Source organism: Pipra filicauda, unplaced genomic scaffold (assembly GCF_003945595.2).
Source record: "Pipra filicauda isolate LSUMZ 115617 unplaced genomic scaffold, ASM394559v2 scaffold123_size2130275_pilon, whole genome shotgun sequence".
Taxonomy (NCBI): domain Eukaryota; kingdom Metazoa; phylum Chordata; class Aves; order Passeriformes; family Pipridae; genus Pipra; species Pipra filicauda.
The window spans coordinates 571,930-593,309 of NW_024103696.1; the positions used below are offsets into that span (position 1 = coordinate 571,930).

At 36.1% G+C, this 21,380-nt stretch overlaps 1 protein-coding gene across 4 annotated transcripts in view; it reads right to left on the reverse strand.

Moving 5' to 3' along the window:
- The window catches only part of COL19A1 (collagen type XIX alpha 1 chain), a 186,942-nt gene that overhangs the window by 75,668 nt on the left and 89,894 nt on the right, over positions 1 to 21,380 (reverse strand). For all 4 annotated transcript variants that reach the window (XM_027713247.2, XM_039388955.1, XM_027713248.2 and 1 more), the window contains 3 exons: positions 17,777 to 17,830; positions 9,837 to 9,890; positions 9,113 to 9,148 (listed from right to left, as the gene is read on the reverse strand). In XM_027713247.2, coding sequence (XP_027569048.2) covers positions 9,113 to 9,148; positions 9,837 to 9,890; positions 17,777 to 17,830 — 144 coding nt within the window. The remainder of the gene's footprint in view (positions 1 to 9,112; positions 9,149 to 9,836; positions 9,891 to 17,776; positions 17,831 to 21,380) is intronic.

The window sequence follows — 21,380 nt, forward strand, 5'->3', positions numbered from 1 at the left end:
ACTGTAGTAACTTGGCCAAAGTAATGACCTAGCACTGCTATCCCTGCTCAACATTCACTGAAAGGTATCCTGGAAAAATAACTGCAGAAGAAACCTGCAGGAGAAATATAAAAAGAACCCTTTTCTACAGAGAATTCTGTCTGAAGGGATGAATAAAACTTGAACTATAAAACTTATCAATGAATAGAAATATGTATTTGTAGGAAGGTAAATCAAAGTATTTCTTAGGTCTTATTCCTATTTAACTTCTGGAGATCTTTGTTTGGAGATCAAGGATCAGCTGTAAATTGTGTTGAAAACATTTTTGTCAGAAGGGAATCTATTGTACATGTACCATCTCCCCAGTTAAACAACATCCAAAGCAATTAAAATCATAAAATCATAAAATGGTTTTGGTTGGAAGGGACCTTTTAAAGGTCGTCTAGTCTAACCCTCCTGCAATGAGCATGGACATCTTAAACTAGATCAGGTTGCTCAGAGCCCCTCCAACCTGGACTTGAATGTGCCCAGGGATGGGGCATCTACCGCCTCTCTGAGCAACCTGTTCCAATCTTTTACCAGCTGCATTGTAAAAAGCTTCATTATTATAACTAATCTAAATTGACCCTCCCTCAGTTTAATACCATTATGCCTTGAGCTATTGTAACAGGCTCAACTAAGAAGTCTGTCTCCATCTTTTCTATAGGCCCCCTTCAGGTAATGAAAGGTAATTGAAATAATTGACTGTGTGTCACTCTGATACTCTTGAACTGGCCAGAGGATGGGTATGCTGATGAGCAAAAGAATGTCTAGGAATAGCACAAGGCAAAGTGAGATATAAAAACAGCCTATTCCTGTGACATCAGACTGGCAGGAAAATATGATGCATCCTTAGAGGTGGCCTAATATGTATAGGATTTTTCTGACGCTGCAAGGCCACCTTTGAGGTTGGAAGGTGGTAGCCTTCTACCTACTCCACAGAGAAGTGAACTAAAATAACAAACACAGTCTATAAAGCCTGTTCCTGTCATGGACCAGGCAAGCCCCTTGGAGTTAGGTACCTGAAAGAGCTTGAGGAACACGAAGTGTAAATGTCTTGAACGTTACCATGTAGCTTGGGAAAAAAAAAATCAGTAAACAGGGGATGTGGTTAAGGGCATCTGAAACTTAGAAATTCTGTCACAGTGAATAAGGATGGCTATGAAAAGAGATGAAGCATGATGCACAGGTAGGCACAAGAGGGTTGTACAAAATCTTGAATAAGGAGAGTAGAAACTTGTGAATTCCTTTACAAGAGGTAAATCGTAAAGGGAAGCGCTGACAAGAGAAAAGGTGCTGATTAGAATATAAAATAGAAAAAGCAAACACACTATGAAGTGTGTGCTGACAGATATTTAAACGAAATATCATCAAAGCTTAGTCTAAGCTTTACTTAAGGGAATCCAGGAAAAACAACAGATTTAAAAAATGCTCCAGTAGAATAAGTGAGCTTTTAAAATAACTTGCTTGTCAGTGGAAGTACCAGTAGAAATTAACATTTTAATACTTAACAGCTAATATTTTTTGCAAGTATCAAGAGATAAAAGATAACAAGAATTATTTAACTTGAAATAGTAAAAGAAAAATGTGTTAGGAAGTGGCAATAGAAGTAGCTACCAGTTCAGCCTGTTAAGCTGTTTTAAGTTTCAAAAGCTATTAACTTAAAATGTATGGGCCAGCATGTAGCTATCAGAAGCTGCTTACTATAGAAGGGCTAAAATCCTGTCTTGTGACTCTGCAGATACAAAAATGTTGGTAAATACATGATACATCACGACAAGCATCTGCAGAGATGTGGTGGAGACCTGGTTCATAAATTTAATTACTCAGAGTAACTGCCTAAACACATACTCTCAAAAAGCAAAGTTTTTATTGTGACCTCTCAGTAAATAAAACAAAGTTAAAAAAAAAAAAATCCCCGCTGAAGTAGAAGAGTGAGGTTACTTAAAGTTGTTATTCATATTACTTATTACAGAAGCTTATGGTGGATACCAAGACAGTAAAATATTACACAAGAATGTATATTTTTGGTATTCTGAAAGTTGCTTCAAAACACAGCTGATAGTTTTTGAAGTAGAAGCCTTATGTACTTGTAGGTAGTGTTGCTGAAATACATTCCAAGCTGAAATTCGTTTCCTTCTCAAAACAAATTAAATATAATGCAAATGCTAAAAATAACAAGGCAGGTCTAATTAAAGCACAAAAATTATTTCCTTGTAGACCGTTATAGATTGGTTTGTGTGTACTATACACAAATTACTCTCATCCAGTTTTCCCTCACTGAATTCCAGCAAACATAAGACTTCAATTTTTACAAAATAAATGCTACTAGACAGGGAGAAAGTGTATGTAGTTTAGTGAGATAAGTCAAGCAAAGACAGAGATAGCCTAAATTAGGTTTGCAGAAACACCTTGTGCTAATGCAAGAATAGGTCATTTTTTAACCATTAGAATACGCAAGCTTTTACAGTGCTAAAACTTGCCACTTCAAAAACACCTAGCTATAATAGACATGATTTGGCTAAGGAATCTGAGAACATTTTGTTGATAAACAGAAAGGTATAGCTCTGCTGAAACAACGTCAACATTAAAACACTTTTAAAAGCAAACTGGTGGGCAATTCCCACTGCAGGGGTTTGACCTAGTTTTTTAAAGCACAATCCTTGTCAGGATAAGGAAAAGCCATCATACTGTTGAATTATATATACAATGATCCCTCTGTAAGCTCCTCAAGCAGAGCAGTACAAAATTACACAATTCAACAGGTGATCACAGATTCCCAGATTCCTGACAAAGCACAACTTGTGGTCACAGTGAATAACTGCATCCTGACTAACCTGAAAAGCCTTCTCCAGCCACTCAAATACTGCTTGTGGGATGGATGGTACTGCTGTGGACGCACTGATGCAAGAACGTCACAGCATTCCAGACAGCATGCAACAAGATGCATTTCAATTAGGTCTTAAATGCATCTACTCATCAGGAGGTGTTTGCAGAGAACAAGTTCTATTGTGCAGGTCATGACTGTCACTGTGATCCTTCTACTGTATTTTGAGGCTGTTTTTCTCTTGGGCCTATTTGTACCATATTGAGGGGATATAAACGGTTTCCTCTCAGGTAAAAACAGACTATCATACTCAGCAAGCAAAGGAGCTGAAATATGAATACCTTCCCTGCAGTCAACATGGCTACAGTGTTGGTTTCTCAGGTATTTACTGAGAGGCAATTTACTTGCTTTGGCTGTCCTGCTGCCCTACCTTGAAGCCCAAACAGGAGGGCGAGGAAGAGGGATATGACTATGATGGTTTCCTCTTCTTGTCCAAAGGACTACCCATTGCCAATCACATGGCAACACGCAGAGCTCACAGATGCACCTCACTGTTACAAATATGTGGGAATATACAAATATGGGGAAAATGGCACAGGAAAATCACAGAAAGATAACTAATCTCCTGTTGTATTGCCATTTATGAGGGAAATTAGACTACCTCTATCTTCACCATTTCTGAACATGACTTTGTCTTATTCACATCCTTACTGAAGTACATCCATTGTACACCATGTTGGTCTCAGTGTTACCATTCTGTTTTGCTACTAGGCCATTTTTCTTTCAAAACTGCGGCCAACCCATTTACTTCTTTGAGAAAGGAGACAGCATTTAGCAGAAGTATTTCAGTCTGCCAGAATACATGATCAGCCACATTTTCATGATAATTTATTACTGGAGCAAACAGAAAATATGTTCCTCACTGATCTCATTATGCTTTGGGTTTGGCTATTTCTTTAGCTCTCTCTGGTAACTTAACTCAAAATCTACGTTTCTTGAGAGACAATCATTTCAAAGGGAAATTGGAAGAGCAATTTCACAGAAGTTCACACTTCATGAACATAGTACTTTTAATAAACATAGGCTTATTTGTGAGTAAAAAAAGCATTATTTAAAATCCTGCAGAGTAATTTGAAATGATTTATTACATTGATGTCTACTGCATATGGGACTATTCGCAAATCATTCTTCTAATGGAGGACATATAAATCGCATTCATGCCAATTTAGCAGAATGAGAATTTTTGAAAAATGAATTTTATATGAAGCTATCAATCTTCACTTGTGCCTTCAGTATCAGTATTACTGCACAAAGAAGATAAAAACTGGACTGTAACTGCTAAAACATTTTCTATATTAATAAAGAGGTAATCTTAATAGGATCTACTCCCATACTTAAAAAGTGCCTTTTGAAGAAGAGCATATTTGTGAGAGCTAAAGGTCACTATATTTTATGCAAAACAACTGAAGACTTTAGTGTTGTCATGAAATTAATATACCTCAATTAAAAAAGCTTGAATAGAAAAAATTCAGATTTTTCTTAGAGTATGTGCAAGAAAAGAAGAGATTTAGAATGAAAATGTAATTTTCTCTCTATACTTTCTTTATTAAGTAGAATTGCTTTCCTTTATGTCATTCCATGAAAAGAAAGTGAGGGCAATATTAGTTGAGCTGCTTACTAATGGAGGGTGTGTGTCTTCTTCCTTAGCTTCACATGAATAACTGAGGAAAAAGTTGTGTAATCTGTTGCTGATATTTCTTTACGAAGGGGAGAGCCAAAAGTTACAAGTGAAGCCTGCCCGGACCTGAATCTGCAACTTCCTCCCACAGCCGCCTACACGCCACACTAGTGTGTCAGCTTCCTTTGGCTCCATTTAACCAGACCTAGGAGCCAACATTCCAACTATCTGTTTAGTAAGCAAGTCTTGGGGACTTCTGTCTGTGACCGACTTAAGCCTCAGCTTCTGAGTAAACACTTGGTGCCATCTGGATGACTATTTTATAACTCCTGAAAGGGATAGGTCCGCAGGAACGTATGGGTGGACGCTCGTTTTCCTCAGGAACCAAAAGCAGCGTATCGAGTGTCAAGAGGAATAGTTATCATATATTTTACAAGAGATGGCTACGCTACCTTCCCTCACCTGTCACTCTTCTGACACGGCACGCACAGGCTTAAGCTGGGGATACCAGAGAGGGCAAGCTGCAGAGCCAGCTGTGACCCTGCAGAAAACAGTCCCCAGCTTCTGCCACTAAATCCCATATTTTGACAAAGCCGCACAACAGAGCAGTAAAATCCCTCCCGTTTCTTCTCTGAAGGTTTCTTAGCTACAGTACAATTGATAAGGGAACTTAAACTTTAAAAAAACCCCCACAGATTGCTGCATAAAGTGGACATAATAAAGGAGAAAAATTCAAAATATATTTGCAGCATTTATTCATAAGACACCTGAAAAGTACTAAAGAAAAGAGACACCTAGTACTTACAGAGAAATTCAGAACATAGCAGAGAAATTAAAGGTTGCATAAAGAACCAATCATGACTTTGGACTACTCCCATGAAACTACCATCATAGATGAGGAGACAAAATAAATATGTGTATCCGGACTTGTGTAGTGTTAACTGACTCCATAGAAACATAGGAAAACTTTACATCTTTACTAAAAGGGCTCAAATATGCACATATATATGTCAAATTTACAATAAAATGCATTTGTGTGAAAAATGCCTCAATCAAACAAATATACTTAAAACTACTGAAATTACTAATTTCATTAGGATTTTACATAAAGCCTATAAACTTTTTCATATATTTCTTTTTACAGCTTAGAATATTTTGTGCTACAACGCTGTTTCTTTTCTCTAATTCTTTATGCATGATTGATGAAATCATATTAACAAGACTTCCATATGCGCCTTAAAGAAATGTACAGAAACATATTCAACTCTAATCCCATCGCTTTCTGAATTCTCTACTATTGCTGCAAGTAAGAAATTTTAAGTGTGCATGTGTTAGAATTTCAGTATGAAATTTCTGTTAAGGACATTAAACAGGATGATCCAGAGCTCTACTATTTTTTTAGATCAATGCACTTTATGAGCTATGAAATTTCTATTTCAAACTCATAAAATAATTTTTGCAACTTAAAAACCAGTGGTATTGTTTCCTCTGTTTTGCAGTTTGGTATATCCTCATGTACCTAATAGGTTGTAACAGCTGTTGGGTATTTATGAATTCTGCCATACATACTACCTCAAAGTATCCCTCATTTCATACAATAACGGCTATATCTGTCAGCTGAACACTTAAAAATACAGGTTTTTCCTCCAAGTACTGGCAACTTCACTCTCTTCTGTATTTTCTCATGTTTCCATGCTTCTCATGGTTCTGAGTTGTGGGGGATTTCCTACTCATCAGGGATGCCTGAACACTTTTAGACACAGAGTCACTGACATATTTTAGACTTTTGCAGGTACCAATAGCACAGAAAAATAAAAAAAACAAGAGTTTCTACTATTTGCTGTTACATATCCCTGTAAATTACCTACAGACAACTCTCCCTAGACCAAAGGACCATGAACCATGTTTGGAAATGACTGCAGTGAAGCAGTCTCAGTCTTTTGCCACCTTCACACTCCCTATGCTGAGGACAGGACCATGGTACAGGTCTGTGTATGGGGAGAATGTTCTGACCCTGAACAACACTGCTGATGGTCTAGTTTATACTGATTCTAGAATATACTATAGATCTCCTCAGCTTATTCCACTGATGTATGATTTCTATGGAAATTTCTAGGAATGGAAAAGCTGCACAGGGCAGCAGAGCTCTGTATAACACCATCATTTTCCACCTGTTTCACTGTGCAATTGAACTGAGGCAGAAGATCAGTGATCCAGGCCCAGCTGGAGCAAAAAGTCCCTTTTAATATTCCCTCTCTCCCTGCCCAAAAGTCACATTTTGGACTTAGCTCTAACAGTGTGTCATAATTTTCACTCCTCTTCCCTCCTTGCCCCTCAGCACAATAATTTATTTATCTTTTGCATAAAAATAAATAATTTTCAAATTAGGAAAACATAAATATGACTATAAGCAGAGGATAAATTTATGACACTATGCCTGAGTCCCAAATGAATGGAACATTTTAAAACTTTGCTTTAACTGAAACACTTATGCTACATTTTGGGTATAACAGCATGAATGGTCCTGACATAATACGTTCTCATTAAGTGACACATGGATCTTGACATTATCTGACCTACTTCTTATTCACAGCGAGATACGACATCTTGCTTTCATTTCATGATTATATATTGTAGGAGTCATGGCCACACAGAAGTCACACAAATAAAACAACTCTGAGGACTAGATTTTCCCCTAGTCACCATTATTCATGTCATTCATCTTCTTTTAGCTCTTGCCAGCAGAAACGCGTGACTATTTACAGTGGCAGGGAGAGAAAGCCTTCCTGCTGGGCCACATATTCCCACACTGTTGTAATCTGTCTTCAAACTGCTAAACCCTTATCTCTTCTCTCAGTTAGCAGCTACACAAAAACCACATTTCAGTATGTCAGTTACTAACATCCCTCTGCTTTCCAAAAATTTAAATATTTTCTTTTAAAAACTGTGAAGACAACCATCAGTGAATGTACCAACACAGAGACATCTTGCTGTGCCTGTATTGACTGAACTAAAACATTTGCACAGCATTCTATAATCAAAGAAATGCAATTTTTTAATAGTCCATTTTATGAAAGTGAATCACATCACATCACAGAAAGTATAAGTTCAGTCAATTTGAAAGCAGCTTTTGATTTTCGATATTGTACTACTGACCTCCAAGTACAATTTTTAGGAAAGATAAGTGTGCACAACTGCAGCTTAACACAATGAACCCATTCAGAAGAGGAACATATCCAAGTGCTTCTATCAGAATGGATGTCATAATTTTTCCACAATTTACATAAAAAATGCTCTTATAGCACACACAAAATAGATATCCTCAGTTCTTTTCCCTATCTTATCCTCAGACATGTCTTATTCCTATTTCAGTGATCCTTTCAAGGCCTGTAAGAATCTATCTAAAACAAAACCTATCCAATCCATCCACGGCAGTAACAATCCTATTGCAGTTTACTACTACTATTTCAATATTAACTCTTCCAACACACCTTTTGACTGTATACTCAAGAGCTGAAGGACATAAATGGACCTGTTTACCTCTAACAAGACATGAACTACAGCAAAGAGTCACTGATCTTGGGACACAGTACTAACTTATCCCCAGGAAATCAAGATACAGAATATTTAGATTTCATCATCCAAAAAACAAGTACCATAAAACATGGCAACTTAATTTTGAAGCCTTAAGAATAGAATTTATCTTTATCATATGGGGTTCTGGTTATATCCTTCCATGTTTGTAAGATCTAATGGAGAAGCTGCTATGGTCTTGCAAATTAAAAGAGTGAAAAGACAGTATATAATAATTTACATTATGAATGACAGTCCTTATGAAGTTTATTTAGGATTACATGGGTAATATGAATAGTGTAGAAGTAGTTCATAACACTGAGTTATGGGGGAAGAGCTACCGATATTGTGAAACTACAGCCTGAGAATTCGGGAGCTTCTGTCTATTTCTTTTTTTTTCATTTTTCCCGTGCTCTTTTGCACCATTCTGAATTGGTTTTATCCAAATAGACTATCCTTTATGGGAGGGCTTCTCCTTTCATTTCATGAACACAACCACTTAGAATTCAAGCAGAATTTACTTTTACAAAGTAAAACTTGCCCTGGAGAATTTTGGGGACACTTTTCTTCAGGCTTTATACATACTTGGGGCAAGGATCATTGCAAGAAAATTAAGAACATCATCCACCATCTATATAGCACTATCTAGCCAGAATACAGCCTGATACTGTATCTTAAAAGCATTAGTAATTTTTGCAAGCTTTACTGAAAAATGTTTTTCACTAAAAACAACAAGGGAATTCTTTCATTTCAACAAGCCTATACTATTTATACACAGAATAAACAATGTAATATTCTTGTTAGCATTTGGTGGGAAACAAGATGTTTTAAATGTGCTTTTTTTTATATTTACAGAATTCCTTTCACAAGCCATATAGAAAATGCTGAGGCACTCTAAAGAGAGGGAGTTGGCTCTTATGTTTATTAGGGAAAGTATTTACACTGCAAATAAGTGAAAAATGTGCAGCATTTTTTAGGGGTTTTCTTTTGTTTGTTTTTGTTTTACATGTACTCACACTCAAGGCAGCTGGTCCTGGAGGTCCTGCATCTCCCTAGTTAAAACAGCAGAGTAAATAAATCAGCAATCTCTTTAGTTAAATATATTTGACCTCTAGTCATTTTAGAGAATATGCACCACTGCAGAAGTAATTTCAGTATAATCATCGAACATGTTCATTATGAAAATGTGTGAGTAAAGGGATATTCTTTTCCAGTAATGGTAGACATATACACAGTTTGCCACAGGTTAAAGGGAAAAAAAATGCCAAGCCTCTGCATAAATGACTCACAGCTATAAAAAAAAAAGCAATCCTTCAAAACACATTTGCATATGTTAAGTTACAAGCTGCAGCTTACATGCACAAGGTGGCTGCTGAAGTCAGTGTGACAGCTCACATATTTAAAGACATCTGACTGTGTAAAACATTCACAGAATTAGGTTGCTGAGGTACAAATCACATTTGAGACCTTCAGGTTTAGTTCATGGGAGCAAACAAGAACATCCACAGAGTAATTCAGAACCAAATTCAGTCTCCTGCTCAGAACTCCTTTTAAAATTTGTTGTGATAATGAATACTTGTCTTCTGCATTTAGTCGGCCTGTATTCATATTCTTCAATCCTTAAGTTACACAAATGGCAGCAGTGGGTGTTTGTCACACATAGTTATGGCAATGTGTTCACAACTGAAGAATGTCATGCATACTCACATATACATACAACTTAATAGATTAAAAAAGTACCTTTTCTCCTTTCGGACCAGCCACACCAGGTCTACCAGGGTCACCTTTTAGTCCCTGGGCAAAGAAAAGAAATACTTATTTGTTGTGATCTGTGAAAAATGTTGGACTAAATCGTACAGTGCTTTGAATTACTATATACTAAACAGTTAAGCCTTAAAATTCTATCCCATTATTAGCACTATCTCAAAATCCTTCATTTTAATTATTTTGTGGACAGATATCTATCGAAGACCACATGTGTCTTCAACACATAATTAAACATATAAAGCCAGTCTACTTTATTGTGCCCCATTATGGCAAGTAGCAAGTAGAAATGCAAAGTTCCTTTGAAGTCCCAGTAGGTCTGTGTCTTGCATGGCCAACAAAGATAAAACAGAATACTAGACAGTACTAGTACATTCACTTAAACATCTCTAAAATTGGGAAAGAGGCAGAGATGGACAGAGAACTGCAGAGTCCATGTTTCAAGTAGCAATGCTGAGCTGGTGAGCTACAGAAAGGTACAGCTCAGAGCTGCTGCATATCTTCCAACACTCTCATCTTCACCAGTGTTTGAAAAGGCAATTAGAGAAATAATTGATTCTTTCATACTTCCTTCCTTACTTCTGCCTTCAGCTGGAGAAGCAAATACTATTGCCTAGCCTTACACATTACACATGCAGCAACTTCACACTTGCAGGGGCAGAGCGGTTTGGGTTGGAAGAGACACTTAAAGGTCACCTAGTCCAACCTCCCCTATAACCAACAGGGACATCATCAACTGGATCAGGTTGCTCAGACCCCCATCCAACCCAACCTTGAACATTTCCAGGGATGGGGCATCTACAACCTCTCTAAGCAAACTGTTCCAGTTTTCACCATTTTTATTGTAAAGTATTTCCTATTTATACCTATTCTGAATCTACCCCCTACAATATCTATTATACAGCTCTTCTGCTAACAAGTTCTCACCAGAAGCACTCAAAAAAAAAAAAAATCTTTAGCACCCAGCACATAATCTTTGTGGTTTTCTTGCAGCAAAAAAAAAAAAAAAAATGGAAAAGCAAGAGGTTTTGAAATATGCCCAGCAATTTCAACAACAATGCCCAGCAACAATTGAACTTAATTCTCGTGCTGGACAAACCTACCAGGAACTCATTTTTGCGTAAGCCAAGAGCTTTGCTTGTGTCTTCCCTCTGATCACTGCTTTAGCAGCAAGGGACAGGAGACCATGTACAAGTTCAAAGATTTCACTTAGAAATGAAATGGCAACAATGTAGGCAATACAGGACAGAATCATAATGAGATACCACACAACTAGGCCACCATCATTATTATTCTGGAGGTTAAATAGGACAAGGATAGAAAAGATTAATCTACATCTGAATTACGGTTTACAAACTAAAGTTGTTCTTGGCTCCCTTTTTGTCCTTGCAAACTCTCTTCCTCAGTTTGCAATTATTGGAAAGATAGAGACAACTGGCACAAAAATGGTAACTAACATCTGTGCCTTGGTGGGTACAGAAACATTAAATCAGTGAGTGTTCTAAATACTGCGTATTTGTGCAACTTCACTTCCTGCTAAAATTACATTAATTCACCATCTGGAAGGAACATCATTTAGAACTATATGAGCATTTAAGTACCCACTTTGGATTAAATTTGTGGTTGTTGTAAATACCCCTGATTTAGCTTTGATTTGTCCTTTATTAAGCTTGCCAAATACGTAATAGTTAAATCAGAAGTAGTTTTGCTGTTTGAACTTAAAAAATGTGATAGGCAGATGGATTCAAAAACCAAGCCAAAAAATTGCTTTCTTTTTACAATCTGCATATTTATGACATAGCCTTAATATTGTCTCCATTTACTACATTTTACCTTCCACCTCCTTCTCAAAGACTGCATAAAACACAGCCACTCCATATTCTAAAAGCCATTTTAGGGATTTTTCAGGTATGCAAACTTTATGGATTTGATTCAAAATCGATACTAGCAAATCAGCAGTGGAACAATATGCATGAGTTTAAGAATTAGTTCTCAGGCTGTATGTTTACAGAAGAGAAAAGATATCACTAAAAAAATCTGCAACTCACAGGCAGTGATATATATCTGTGTGTCTCTACTGAATAGAAAAGGCAACTGAAAATGAAAGATACTGAGCCTGAGCCATGCACTGTCAAACTATGAACCTCATTTTTCCTAATTGCTGTGTTTAAAGCTTTTAGTAGTGTTCCTGCAGAGCGCCTCGGTGAGGTGTGTAGTCTCACAGCTACTGCAGAGATGATGACCACAGAAACTGACCTCAAATAAAAGAACAAGGGGAAATTACATGTTTGACAACAAGCCTTGCAGTGTTTGAAGGTGGATTTTTAAGGACCCAGGAAGATTTATATATAACGTATTTATTCTATAATACTTGAATTAGCTTTTATTTGCCGTTTAAAACCCCAAGAAAGAAAAGTAGTATCAGAAAAAAATTTCGCTTAGAATGCTATCCCATTAGAAGTATTTCTGGTTCTCCTACACATTACATATACATTTAAAAATATTATAATCTTAATAAATTTCAGACATACTGAATGCTGAAAAAAACACATCTGGGACTGCACTATGCCTATTCTTCCTTAAAGTAACCCTTTGGAAGGTGCTGAGAGGTTTAGCTGCTGCTCACTCTCCAAAATGTCATAAAAATTCCTGTGCTAAGTCAAATGTGTAGCCCCTTCTAGCGCAGTACAGTATGGTATCCTGTCTTTGGCAGACACCAGAACAGAATGCTTCAGTAAAATGAATGTGGTTATCTAAACAGATATAATTTGGATGATTTTAGATTAAAGCTTAAATTAGAAAAGCTTGTTTTCTGCAATATTTTACAAGAACAAGGTCAGTTTTGAAAACTAACAAGTTTCTATCAGTCTGAGTCTCTTATCAGATTTGCCAGGAATTCAAGAACTGCCTAAAAATTCCAGCAGCTCTCATTAACGGAGAGTAAACGAGCTACTGAATTCTATACCAATCTAATTCTACCTTTTTGGGACCAATATAATAATATGCATTTTTGAGTTGATGAACAGTCTTCAGCTGCTATGTTTTCTCCTCTGTAAGGACTGCAGCTTGGTCGTTTTATCGGTCACAATAAAATTACATTATGGTTCCTCTGTGGATGCCAAAATGCAAAGCGAACATTAGAATATATACGTATGAGGCCGATTCAAAGCTAACAAGATAACAACACTGGAAATAGCAGAAGTGAAAAATGTTCTATATATAAATAAAATAAGACAGGTAACTGTAACACAATTATATTGCAAATGTCAATAAGGATATGAAGTCAGAAATATTGGGTCCAGTGGGGGAAAGATTAAACTAGAGGCAGTTTTTTTGGAGGCGATGACAATGGTATTGCTTCTCATGGAATGAAGGAAAAATAGATAAAACAGGTAAAATGTACCATCAGCTGACATCAGGCATTCTTCTCAGTGAAAAAAATGCAAAAGTCAGCTGGACCTCAACCAGAGGACTTCAGCAGTTCCACATGAGCCAAGTGTTGCCCACTGGAACTCCGTCTATTTGTACAGCATATGCCATGCTGCACACATGTGACAATGGAACATGCTGTAAGATTGCCGTAATATTTTTAGGAGAACTGATTTTTCACTCTAAAAGATATCTGTTGGGGAAAACATAATTTGTTGTTTGCAATTCACTGGCCTGCATTAAGAGTAATCTGGTTCAATTTCACATCAGGTTAAAATCTCCTAGAACAATACATATTATCTAATGTACTGGAAATACAGTACACAATCCAACACCCTAAACAATGATGTTTATACATTGTTATAGATCAAATCAGTTTACTGAGTAGTGGAACTTGGAAATACTCTAATGACTAAGAACAGAACTACATTTTCTTCCCAGAGCAGCCTTAAAATCTAAAGATAAAATAGAATTCTACACTAACCACAGCTTCAGAGTCAGCTGTACAACACCAAGTTGTATAAGTTGGGATAACTTTTCTAATTTAGTGAAGTGTTTTCAAAGCTCAAAACTTTTTCAGTTTATCTTTCATGTACTTTAAAACATTGTCATTGCTCTTTTCTCATTAATGTAATTCAAAAACTTCAAATTGGTACACTACTAGAATTTACTGTCCCCTGAGCAATGTCTCCTTATACTTTAGTTCCTAACAGAATTCTCAGACTCTAGAAAGAACAAATATCATTACCAACTTCATCCTTTCAAGCAATAGGATTCTTCCCTTCCTATCCATGTGTTTTCTTGCAATGCTAATGCTAAAAGAGTTCAAGATTAGACAGACAGGCCTTGAGGGTGTGAAGGTAAATAACTGTTACTATCATATCAAGACACTGTATCCCTTTAAAAATGTTCATACTTCTGTTTACCTTTTCCTGCATGTATAAAAATAAAAAGGTCTGATATGCTTTCCATCTTTGATTGAAAACCTGGAATTTTCTTCATTGCTTACTGAACTTTAGAGATCCATCCTTTGACATCAGGTACATAAGGAATAAGAACATTTTATGTAGGAAAATTTTAGAAAAGTCACTTATGGTATTACCTTCTCCAGCAGAAGAAATAAAAATAACTAGTTAAACACTTGGTTTAATGTATATACTAGATTTGAATTTCAGCTTTGGTTTTTTTGGTTGTGGCTGGTTTTTTTCCAATTTACAAGACAGACACTAATTTTCCACTATCTATGCATGACACATGCATGATAAAACTTGATGTTTTCTTTTACTTTTGCTGAAGGACTGAATTTATGTCGGCAAATAGTAATTGGCAGTATCCCATGTTATTCATTCCTACCAGCACCACTGATGAAGAAAATTAGGACTCAAAAAAGCATCTAAAAGTTTCAGCAATAAAGATTTTCTTTTCATTTCAGTTCAACTGGCAAGAATATGAATATAACATAGATCTTACTCCATATATAGTTTCATGGATATTTATATTGCAAATTTGTCCTTATTCCACATGGGATATGAATGTATTTATCAGAGTTTCTTTCAGACAGTGTCTCTATGAGGCTCCACTTGCTGCAGTGATACAAATGACAGCATTATTACAGAATCACAGAATCATTAGGGTTGGAAAAGAACTCCAAGACCATCGAGTCCAACCTTTGACTTATCACCATCTTGTCAGCTAGACCAAAGAATTCATAACTCCTCAATTACAAAAACAGGCAAGTCTCATATCCAAATGTAAGAAAAGATATCTGAAAGAGTGGTGGAGGGAAGCAACATATAAAAAAATTACAGGATTTTAGTGGCAGCAATGTGTCACCTGAGTGTAATGTCAAGTGGCTAAAATAGTCTCAAGGGATAAATGAGACATACTACTTAAACTGGCTGTTCATCCCATACAGGCAAATACCTGCTTACAGGTATAATGTGAACATGTAGCACAGGAGGAATATATTAGTAATATGTTATTTATGACTACTCCTTAAGAAACCAAAAACAATGGCAACCACATTAGTAGTATTTACAGTAAGCACTCATGTTGTCAGATGGATTTTGAATGATGTCCCAGACTGGGACACGGCACTATAAATTTTGGCTCAGATTCCTGGCGTGATGAACTGGGAGATGTGCAGAACAGTTAAATATATTCACAGTTCCTGCCTCAAAACCTGACTCTCAGTGAGATTGACCTAGTTAGCACGACCAGTGAGGGATGAGGGAATTAAAACTTTCTAGGTATAGAATCATCATTACAAAAAGCCTAGTCTCCAAATCAGGTCTGGCTTCCCTCTGCCATGCTACTTCATTCTAGAAAGAACTTTCCGTACAGCTAGGAAAACATGAGTAGCAACAGCAAGCAAAACTGTCTGTGACACCTACTTTCCTGATTTTGGTAAAAATACATTCAAATATGTTTCTACCATTTGTGCAAGATAAAATGTTCTGTCATCATCTTAAAGTTCTTCACTCGTGAGGATGGAAATCCTCACTCCCCAGGAAGAGACAACAGCTGCCAGCAGACTTTTAAGTGTTTTCAGGTTTTCTTTATACATCACTGAAGATTAAACCAATGTAAGTAGATTAACTTGATTATTTCAGAAATATCAGATGTTACATTTCTATATACAGAATGAGTTAGAGACACATTGATAGCAACAAAGAGTGAATGATGCACAGTCCTTTAAATTTAATGACTGGCATCTCCATGCACAGTGATAACTGAATCCAAAACACTTTATGTAAGTGTTGTTAAAAAGGAATTATGTGTGGATTCAAATACAATGTTATATTGCCTTGTGCAATTTTACTTCCAAACTGTTTTAATGACAGTTCCCACAATGATAATGTACTGTTTCTTGACACATTGCAATAATTCAATAAATATTTAAAATTATAAATGTTCAGTATTTTTCACTTTCACAGTGCCACTATGTTAAATATGTCCTGGAGTTCATCAGATACTTAGTATACCTTACTCTTTCTAAAAGGTTGATGGAATAAGATCCCATGTAGTAAAGGAGATCATGTAAGACCAACACAGAAATGTCACCAGGGCTATGGAAAGAAACACAGATGTGTTTTTTCCATGCTGTCAGCATATATGTATGCATGACAGAAGTATATGGTTCACCTTTACAGACAGGCAGGCTACAAGAGAACATCACTTTGAATATCTAAATGTAGTTTCAGCTTAGTACATAGTATACATTTTCATATGAAAGACATACACTATTACTTAAAAATAGACCAATTTATCTAGCATTACATTATAATAAAGCAAAAATAGGAAAAATATTTTTATGGTTACAGTGTGAATTAAAAGCCAGGTGATGTAAAATTTCATAATTACGTAGTCTGTTTTACTGCATTTTCAGCAGACCTGGCTAGATTGCTGTAGTATTTTTGTGTCAGATGCTGACCCTTTCACCCTTTTGCTAAAGTTGCTTTAAAAGGTACTGCTGAATAATTTTTCCAAATCCTGTGTCTGGATTCTAATCCTAATGTGAGTCATTCCCCATCTGTAAGATGCTCTCAGCCTTCAATTGCAATGGTTTGCAACTGGAGAGCAAACAGTATCCTTCATTGAAACTTAAAGCCAGGGTGACCTCCAGGAAGGTCAAGAGGGAGACTGGAGGGGAAGAGGGGATAAAAATCACAGCTTGCTGGACTTTATTGTTATGTTTTTAAAAAAATCTTCTTTTGAAATCATGCTAATTGACCATTTTAGTATTGTACTGAAAAAAAAAATCTGATTTTCTGGCCTCTCATCTTGGTCTCACATATACAAAAATAAATGAAAAATTAAAAATAAAATAGGCAAAAGTAAGGTTTCCTAGTGGGCATATCTAAGCTCATGTAAGCTCATGTTCAAGCTTGAGTGTGAACTCAGTGATCAGGATTATCCAGTATTTTTAGACACAGACTCAAGCTTTAACTTAAATATGGACCAGTCCAGTTAACTAAGTAGGCAGCAAAATGTGGCAGTGAAAATTAAAAGTGAAATTTTGACTTTAGCACACAAGACACAAGCCACAGTGAGTGACTCAAGGCTCTCACCCATGAACAGCTAACAACTTCTCTATTTTCCTTTACAGAAAGCAAAGTTACAGGTCTAGCTTTACCCTGCCTCCCAAAGTACCCTCTTTTCCAACACATTATCTAACCAGTAATGATTCTCATTTATATTATATTGCTTCAATCCCCACACTTGTTTCAGTTTATTTCCTGAGCCCTCAGCAGAAATATAATGGAATATAACAGATCCTTGCCCACAGCTCTCCTGTCCAACATTAAGCCCTAAGAACTGCTATCTCACATGAATGTATCTCTTCTTCTTTCCCTATTATCTTGTGGATGTTAAATCTCCAGGTACATAATTTCTAAATCCCTCTCCTTACATAAATTCTGAATCACATTGCTTAACTGTCCACCCAAAAGTTTGTAACTTGACTGTTTCATTATCATGCGATTTACCTCTGTTCCATGCATGCCTTCTGGTCCTGGTTCTCCTTTATCTCCTTTTTCACCCTAAAAGAATGAATAGTTATTCATTATATATACACAAGGCAAATACTAATTCATGATGCTTTTTAACAGGAACAATATTTTACTGTTTTTTTCTGTTCTACATGAAGTGCCTGTAACAAATGTGGATAGAGCCTTCCCAAATCTTCGTTCACGAAGCCCAGCCATGATGATGATGACATGAAGTGCTATATATGCATTGCTGGATGCATAGGCAAAATTATTTCTTAAATTCCAACAGAAATTCTTTTTAAATAAATGCCTCTGAAAAATGTCTAACACTCTGATAGCTACAGTTTTCTATACTTCATAGTGTTATTGAACACCCATAAAGACTCACAACAGAAAAACATTCTTGATTCTTGCTGTATTTCAAGAACATGGTGATGAAACAGAACATAAAAACAGGGAACAGTTTTATTTTTGAAAATCTTAATATTAATATTACATTATTTTTTTAACTCTGAGACTCTTTTTTAATAAAAAATTCTTGTTTTAAGTATCTGATAAAAAACATGTCCTCAATATTATCATTTGTCTTTGACTTTGAAAAATGTAAACAACTTTTGTTCTGAAAATTTTCTCCAAGCATGACAATTACCAACATTATTAATCAAAATTTAAAAAATGATGGGAAGGATCCTCCAGAATAGACTATAGCTGGTTAATGTGTTTGCTCATAAAATACTGACTACAAAACAGAGTATTCTTGTAGGATACATGACAGAATTCAGTTCTGTATTAATTCTAACTACTATGCTATTCTAGCTAACACATATTTCATCCCAGTGAACAAAATACACCTGCTAAAGAAGCATAATTTAAGAGAAAATGTCTTCAAGAACCAACAAGCTTAAGCAGTTCTATAATTGCATCTCTTTCACTCAACTGAACTTTGTCAAATAACAGTAACTAATCATAAAGTAACAGGATTCTATAATTCTGATAGAAGTGCAAGGACTGACTTCATTAGAGTCCAAGCTCTTCATATAAACCAAAGAAAACAAACAGCCCTGCACTGAATTTTCATTATCTCCAGGGGACTCCATTTGTCTGAGCAGAATCTATTCATTACATCAGCATCATCTTCATAATTCTGTTAGGTAAATGGTATTGAACTGAGATCATTCAGCTAACTCCATTTGTGACACAGCCCTGATTCAGAGCAATTCCTCCAGTGGCAATGACAGAGGGCATTTCATCTAATAATCAGTTTTGCAAAATGAGTTTGTATGAGCTTTGTCAAACAACTGAAGACTACTAACAAATTAGCAGCGACTAACCGTGAATTTAATAATCCCACTCAAAAGATGGCTTTGCTGGTTCAGTGTTTCCATTTTAATACATCTTGTTGATAACAAACTTAATGCTACACATTAGCCTGAATCATACTGTTATGGTTTTTCTTCAAGTATTCCCTTTCTTGTTTGTCAAAAATCCCCCAGAAAAACCCACCAGATAAATTTGTGCATTTATTGCAGAAATTTAAATGACACCAAACAGTGATAGGAATTTAACACTTATTATTTTACTATGTTTAAACTAAAAAGTCCTCTTTGTTCTATGGATTAGGGCACTTTCACTGTCAGTTTAAAAAAAACAGTTGAAGTCCCAAGGGTACTATTCTTTTTTAGCTCACTTAAACTTTTAGAACAAACTGCAAAAATGACATTTTACTTTTCATCACTGTGACATACTGAACATTTAATACTGCTTTCAGGATATTTCAACTAGTATCAGTTACACTGCTACAATCTTGCAATAGCTATAAAGATGCATTCATATATTTGACATAATATCTTATGAGAATATATTTCTAGAAGATTTAAAAAATCATTGCTATTTATGGAGTTTTTTTTTCTTCTATGGCTTGTGTATCTGCTTTCACACTTTAAGAGAAAATGATACAAATATGTACAGATTTGCTTCAGTTGTAGTAGCATTCTATAAATTCCCTGATGTATAGTTGGACACCTAAGGTAAAAGTACCATGTCATATTTTGTTATGCAACATCTACATTTACATAAAAAGCTAAACAGAGAGCCTAAGCCAAAAGAAAACCATCCCCTCACCCTCACTTATCATGTGCCTCGATGTTAGAGGAGCAGTGTGTGTTGGAGAATGTGCCTTTGTCTTCTACAGCAGGCAGACGGTAACCTCAAAATGCCATCAGGTAGTTCTAGACACATACAAGTGTGGCTGGTGAATGCAGGGAAGGAAAAAACCCCTTCCTTATGATTTCCAAGATATCTGGATTTAAGATGTTTATCAATTTCTTTGACAAAATGATAAAAAGCACCCCCTGTTTATGAGCCTTGGACCTCTGCAGAGTCCCTGGCTTTCTGCCAGTATGTGATTTTACTATGAACATATTCTGATTTTTTAATGGAGTACATGATTTGTCCTTGCCAAGCCTGTTGTATGGAATGTCCGTGCTCTCTGTGAAGACAGAATTCAAACCAAAGAGAGGTCCAATTTTTACAATTTATTCTCAGGAGAACTGAGCCAAGTCATGCTCATTTTTGTCTTTATGGAGCACACTATACTGCATAATTAACAGCTTCAAATCTAGCCGATTTGCAGAGTTGCTGAAGCCACTCTGCAGTGTAGAGGAGGCTGTTAATAATCAACGTTGTGGCTTACCCCATAGATTAACAAAAAAGAGAGAAAAATGCTTTAATGCCATTTTATATCTAATGTTCGTGCCTGCTTATACTTTATTCAGATGACAGAATTAAAGACTATTTATTGCATAAACAGGGTGACAAAACTCTCAAAGTGTCAAGCCTTGTTTATCAGTTAACCAAAACTAACCCAACGTAACACAGAATTATTTGTATTTCTTTGGGTGAATTCTGCATTCCATTACCCTGACGGAACAAGCCGATGGGGTTGCTCCAGAATAACTGCTGGGAGGGATTCAGTCTGCTGTGTGTAATAGTAGATACACTGAATTCAGTGGTAGCATTCTTTAATTAGAGCCAGGGGTTCCTGCACGGCCTCTGCAAGACGACAGTACCAGCCTCCAACCCACTCATCCACTTTAAGGTTGCCTCATTTTCCTTGCACACTGTTCCCCCCTTATTATAAAGGCAAAGTAATTTATTTGGAAATAAAATACATTCATACCTAAAAATTGACCTAAAAAGGTAAAGCTTTTTCTGCAACGCTGCTCTGTTAATGATACAAATCAGGAATTCCTGTCATAATTTGTTTGAAGAATTGGAGTGTCATTGTTAACACTAGCTGAATTACTTTCCAAAGTATGCATGCTATACAGTATCACTAACTCAGTAGTGTAATTACCTTGTAATTTTTAACCTCTGAAACTCCATGATTTCACCTTCATGTTTAAGACTAGTTATGACCTCTTTTTTTTTAAATACTTTTCTGTGTTATGCTACAGCTCTGTCTCAGCGGAATGCTCTACATGAATTTTATTTTCTCATGACCGTTTCTCCATGACTTTTAAACTGATCTCAGCTTTTAGTAATGCTCATTGGTTTTTCTTGAGTAAGCTAGGAAATTAAAAAAAATCCCCATCTCCAGTTA